We start from the raw sequence: 6195 nt of genomic DNA, 5'->3' as shown, positions 1-6195 counted from the left end.
CTTAAAAAATGCATACATATTGTAATCATTAGTCATTCATGAAAATTATTCTGTGAACAATTATTATCACAATCTAAGCATTAGCAACATAATCTAGGTTAGAGTTTAAAGGGATTGTGTACCCAAAAATAAAAATTGTCATTATTGTCCCTCATATTGTTCCTGATTTTTATTATACAAACACTGATACATTTTTTAAAATATCTTGACCTTTTAAGATTAATGTTTAATTAGAATAATATTGCTTGTACGTTTTGTCAAAAAAAAAAAAAAAAAAAAAAAAAATGCTGAATCTCAGGAAAATCAACTATATTATTATTAAGTGCACTGGAGCCAGAAGGCATGAATGGTTGAATATGAATAATGTTTGAGTATCACATTGTTAATTTCGGTGGTTTTATGAAAAAAAAAAAAAAAACAGTGAGTTTACATTTTTGTGAAATAATGTTTTGATTATACACTGTAAAAAATAAATCCGTAAAATAACTGAAAGAGTAGCCTACTGGCAGGTCGTTACACATGACGTTATCCATTAAGTTTACATACATTTCTGTTAACTCTAAAACACAATGCAATGAAGTGTAAAATTCAAAATACTGGTAAAACACCTATAAAAATATAAATACGGAAAAATTCCTTCGAATTATACATTATATTGTGCCCTATTTTTACAGTTTTTTTTAGAGTGCAAGTTGCTCCAAGATTGAAACCCTTGAAGTAACTTGTGCCTTAAAACGTGGTGTTACTTATGTTACTTGTTGATTAAATTAATAAAATATTAATTTTATTATGTTAGAATATGCTTTTTTTGTTAAATTATTTGTAAGTTTATTTTTTTAATATATATTTTTTTGTTTATTGTTGATGTTGTTTTTGGTGCTTGTTATTAGAATACGTTTAATTAAGTAAAAAAATAAATAAATAAATCTTAATCGCACCAACACACTAGATGTCAGTATGTCATTGGTTAGAGAAACCCGGAAGAAGCGTGTTGATCACTTGACCAGTAGTGGACTCCTACCGTTTCTGATCAGTTTTCGTTTTATGTGTTTGTCGTTTTCCTCTCTATTTTTCCTTTGATACACATACTCGGAGGAATTACTGCGACTCAACAGCTGGTTCACATGCACTGATATGATAGAAACTATTTGATAATTGGTAACGCTCGGCTACATGAGAAAACTGTACCTGGACTTAACGCTTAAACATCTATTTTGCAAGAAGAACTGTAGATTTTGACACTATAATCGTTTTCTGGATAATCTGTCCCGGCATATTTGACAATGGGTTGTGTCTCTTCGCGCTGACATCTGCATGTGCTTTCCTAACTGTAAACATAAATGGTTCAGAAATACTAGAAACAGATTAACGTGGTTAAGGAATGGAATATGGCTACATCTGAGATGATGCTAAGTCTTGGACTAATTGGTAAGATTAAAATACCGCGAAAATATTATTAGAATAATGTAATAAAGCGATAGTTAACCAAAAATATACATTTTGTAATCATTTACTCCTTATGTTTTTCCAAACCTGTATGATTTTCATTCTGTGAATGAAACAAGGGGAAGTTAGACAGAGTGACAGCATTATTTGTCAGTCACCATTTACTTTCATCGTGTGGCAAAAGATGCAGTGAAAGTGAATGGTGACTGAGACTGTCAGTCCCTACTAGCATTCTGTCTAACATTTTATTTTGTGGTCTGCAGAAGGCCTCATGACCGAATCTAAAAATCTCTTTAATTACAGAATAATGATTATTTTGTCAGTAATTGCATTCATCCCCCTTATGCAGAGAAAGATGTAAATGCAGACACGCTTTGGGTTTGGTGTTATCCTTCCATCAGTGCTGATCTGCGAGAGGTTCTGTTGAGAAAATGTTGCCTGCTGTTGAACAATCAGGTGCTGCACACATTTGTGTTTGGACAGTACTGCCGAACCTGGTACTACATCACCACTGTCGAGGTTCAGGAGCCAACTGCGCTTAAAAAGGTACAAAACATGTTTAGGACTCCACTACCATCCTGAAAGTTTACAAAGCTGTTCTCGAATAATGCTACTACAGGAATAGTTCAACAAAAATGAATATTTTTATGATATGATTGTTTTTTTGCTCATTTACTCGTCTTTATCTCGCTTTGTGTTCGTCTGACTGTCTTCTGTGGAACAAAAAAGGAGAAGTTTAGCAGAATGTTGACACTGCACTTGTCCATATAATGGAAGTGATTGGTGACCATGGGCAGTAAAGCTCTAAAAAGTGTCAAAAAGCATCATAACACTAGTCCATACATCAGTTTGATGTGAGGAGAAGACAGAAATCTAAATCATTATTCACTGATAATTGTTTCTCATTCGTGTGTTCTAATTTGGCACATCAATGACAGATCGTTAATGAACGAGTCAACTATTCCTATAATCCAGTGGTGCTCAACCAGGAGGCCACAAAAATGGCTTGAAATAAAGTAAACAACTTTAAAACTGATGGTAATGATACAAATCATGCCAGCTTGCTAACTGACTATTCAATGTCATTCAAAGGTGACATATTTCTCAATAGTTATCACAGCTAAGGACTTCAACCCTGAAAAATATGCTGCATTCAGTAGAGTTCTGCGCAGGTATGTTTCATTTAAATACTAACCATGTAGTGCAAGCACTTAGTGCTTGTGTTGAGTTTCAGAAATCTTTCTTTCAGTAAGCATCTTTTGTTTGTCATCACACCATTTCTAAGGGTATACACTAAGTTTTTGTATGTTTGTGATGTTGCATCTGCATCATTTTCATTCAGGACGTATATCAAACACGGAAGTCCTGTGAAGATGATGGAATGCTACATTGCTGTTCTGACCAAAGGGATATGCCAGAGTGATGAGAACGGCTCCTTCCTTATCAAAGATTATGATGTCAGGAAGGCCTACCTGGCTGGATCCTTAAAAGGTTAGGGGTTAACCCTTAAAATGCACTACATACTAACCACAGCAAGAGCTGAGCAGCTAAAATAATCTAATTGCATACTTTTGAAACCATGGCCATTTGCTCCAATTGGCTTTATGATTGTTATTTTAGAAATCCTCCAATAATGTGTCTTGATTCTGTAAAAAAAATATGTATTGTATGCAAATTTACTTAAGATGTTTAATTTTTATTGTAGATATTGTATCACAATTTGGTATGGAGACCATCATCCTTTACACAGCACTCATGTTGAAAAAAAGAGTAGTGGTCTATCACCCACGGATTGAGGCGCTGCTGGAGTTCACAAGGTAACCACAGAAATGATCATTTAGTTGACATGAAATCAAAATGGACTGAAGTTTACTTTAATTTATATTCATGGTCTCATTGTGCATGATTCATAAATATTCATTAATCCAAACCAGAAATATGTCAGATTGAGGAATTAAAATTGGTTGCAAACGGTATGTCCTTTGTTGCTTTTAAAAATAGCAGGAGGTGTTTGTGGTTATGGTTAGTGTTGCAGTTTGTTTCTTATGCTCACCAAGGTTGCATTTAACATTTTTACAATTTAAAATGACTGTTTTTCCATTTCAATATATTTTAAAATGTTATGTATTCCTGTGATGGCAAAGCTGAATTTTCAACCGCCTTTACGCCAGTCTTCAGTGTCACATTTTAATATCCTAATTTGGTGCTGAAAGAAAAATATTATCATGAATGTTGAAATTAATTGTGCTGCTTAAGTTTGTGGTAACATTGATACATTTGTTCAGGATTCTTTGATGAATAGAACCTTAAAAAAATAGAATAGGGAAAAAACGTTTCACATTTAGTTCACGTTTTAAATATCTCACATTTCAGTTATATTTTTCAATAGGAAAAAAAAAATCACATTTACTTCAGTTCTATTTTTTTTATATATTTTTCAATTCAATTATAAAAATTTCTAACTATTTAAATGTCTTTGTCACTTTTGATCAATTTAATGCATCCTTGCTGAATAAAAGTATTCATTTTCAAATAAATAAATAATATTCCTGACCCCACACTTTTGAACAGTATTGTATATGATAATGGTCACACACTAAAAAGTTTGTGGTAACAGTGTTTTTTCTTTTTAAAACCAGAGCTCTTCCTGGATTGGTTTGGCATAGAAAAGACTGGTCCATTCTCCATCCTTTTGTTCACCTGGATGATAATGAGCTGGAAAACCTCAAGCTATGTACAGGTAAGGAGAATTTCTTCTCCGCAAAAACTAGCACTTGCTGCTACCTATATGAATTTCCATGTTCTTTCTCTGTAGGTTATGTTGCGGGGTTTGTCAATCCTGAAGTCAGAGACAGATCAGATCTGTTTGATGTTTATGTTAATCTTTCAGACAGTGAAGTCACTGTGTCACAAAATGCCAAAGGTGAGAGATACAGTTTTACATATTGACTGGGTAGAATTGGGATGGGGATATTTAAGTCACCATATCTCACTGTACTTTGTTTTCAGAGGCCATGGCTATGGGAAAACTCCATAAAGAGATTGGCAACTTCATTGTCCAGGCTGCAGAGGACACTGATCGCACAGATGCACAGGTTATTAAGGTATGAGTAAGAACACGGTCGAAAACATACTGCTGTAGCACGACCTACATTTAAAGCATCTCAGTTTACAAAGACTTAGAAATCCTACATGTGGTTTTAATCCAGCCCCTTTTTTAAATCTGTCGCTAGGATATTTCAGTAAAAACTAAGGAGATCCTCAGTAACCTGATGTCTCTTGCTGATGAAGCAGAGAACTCTAAATTGACTTTGGAGACTCTGAAGCAGCGGCACTACCCTCCAGCGACTGAAAACTTCCTTTTCCACTTAGCTGCAGCTGAGCAACTCCTGAAGATCTGACCAATCCAAGTGGGATGCCTCTCAGTAACCGATTAGAAAGGAACTTACCATTCATTGTCAATCACACTATGAATTGTAACATTTGCAAGAATCTGTGTCTAATTTCAGAGGTAGTGAACAGGGAAAAACTTATATAAGAACGAAAATATATTTCTTAGAAAGATATATAAAATATAGCTATAATGATAGCTACACCTCATGAGTGTAATTGTTGAATGTAACATTTCTATGTGATAACAGGTTTGAGAAATAATTCATAATCGGACCTTTTGTAACACTTGGATTTATATGCCGTCTCTGCAAACATTCCTGAGGTTTCTAATTATTAAGTTGTTCATAACCTTAATTTGGCATGTTTTTTGAACTTTTATAAAAATCAGTGTGAAAAAGGGCTGACGGTTGCCTAGTTCATGCCTAACTAAAAAGACTTTTATTATGAAGGGTCCCATTAAATTCAGAATGTAAAGAAATGAATCACTGAAAACCTATTGAGTGCCAAAACCTTATCTTAAAGTTGTGATGTTAATTAACCTGTATGTCTATTCAAGTAAGAAATCTTTTTATCATTATATGTTCAAATGACAAAAGACATTCCCTATGTTAGAAGGAAATTTGTTCCCACATTTTGCATTTCCAACAATTGCACATAATATTGATTTCAGCATTACTTCATACATTTGTTTAATCACCTTATTAATTTCACAACCCCTTGTTATCAAGGGCTATCCTTTGTGCCTAAACAGATCATAGAAGATATATGTGCAATATATCCTGAAAAATATGCTTAAACTTTCTTAAACACTGTCTTCATCCTTTACATAGTCATAAAATGCCGTTTCCTCAGATACTTTGTTAAATATATATGTGACCATTAAATATAAAACAAATGTTTATGTGAGTGGCAACAGGGATTTTATTGACACTAACAGTGTTATTAGCATGACTTCGTACAATCCACTTCAGTGCAGTGTTTAAAGCTTTTTCAGCCTGAAATGCAGCTATTAAATATGAATACGAATTCAAAACATTGTACTTCTTCCTTCCAGTATTAATACAGCATTGATTAGTAGCTCAAAAACCTTTTTGAGAAAATGGAGCATGCTTTTAAAACTTAAAGTAACCACCTTTTTGAAATGTTGTTGAAATGCCCTGGACTTTAATATGCTTTGTTTTCAGTGTCAATGCCAGCTTTACTATTTGACGATGACTTTTAATGGCAACATTACAGTCCTCTGTGGTAAAACAGTTCCCCGTTACGGTCAAGTGACTGAAAATCCTCTTCTAAACTCTCCTTCTTTATCTGCAAATAAATAATAGATTGGATCTGAATCGTGCTAATCTATTGGTG

General features: G+C 33.8%; 2 protein-coding genes across 4 annotated transcripts in view; one reads left to right on the top strand and one right to left on the bottom strand.

Moving 5' to 3' along the window:
- Positions 1-954: 954 nt before the first annotated feature.
- dennd10 (DENN domain containing 10) lies at positions 955-5869 on the top strand. Its single transcript, XM_079440047.1, has 9 exons — positions 955-1428; positions 1796-1992; positions 2539-2618; positions 2789-2937; positions 3152-3263; positions 4086-4186; positions 4262-4369; positions 4456-4550; positions 4680-5869. Exons 1-9 carry the CDS (start codon positions 1389-1391, stop codon positions 4845-4847), a joined length of 1050 nt encoding a protein of 349 aa, XP_079296173.1. The 5' UTR covers positions 955-1388; the 3' UTR covers positions 4848-5869.
- The window catches only part of sfxn4 (sideroflexin 4), a 4354-nt gene continuing 3898 nt past the window's right edge, over positions 5740-6195 (bottom strand). For 2 of the 3 annotated variants that reach the window (XM_079440048.1, XM_079440049.1), the window contains exon 14: positions 5740-6147. In XM_079440048.1, coding sequence (XP_079296174.1) covers positions 6070-6147 — 78 coding nt within the window. In that variant the 3' untranslated portion in view covers positions 5740-6069. The remainder of the gene's footprint in view (positions 6148-6195) is intronic. The other variant, XM_079440050.1, reaches the window with a different exon arrangement.

The sequence above is a fragment of the Barbus barbus genome (genome assembly GCF_936440315.1).
Source record: "Barbus barbus genome assembly, chromosome: 18".
In the NCBI taxonomy this organism is placed as follows: Eukaryota; Metazoa; Chordata; class Actinopteri; order Cypriniformes; family Cyprinidae; genus Barbus; species Barbus barbus.
Note: the sequence above shows the minus strand (reverse complement) of the source record. Positions and strands in the feature narration are given on the sequence as shown.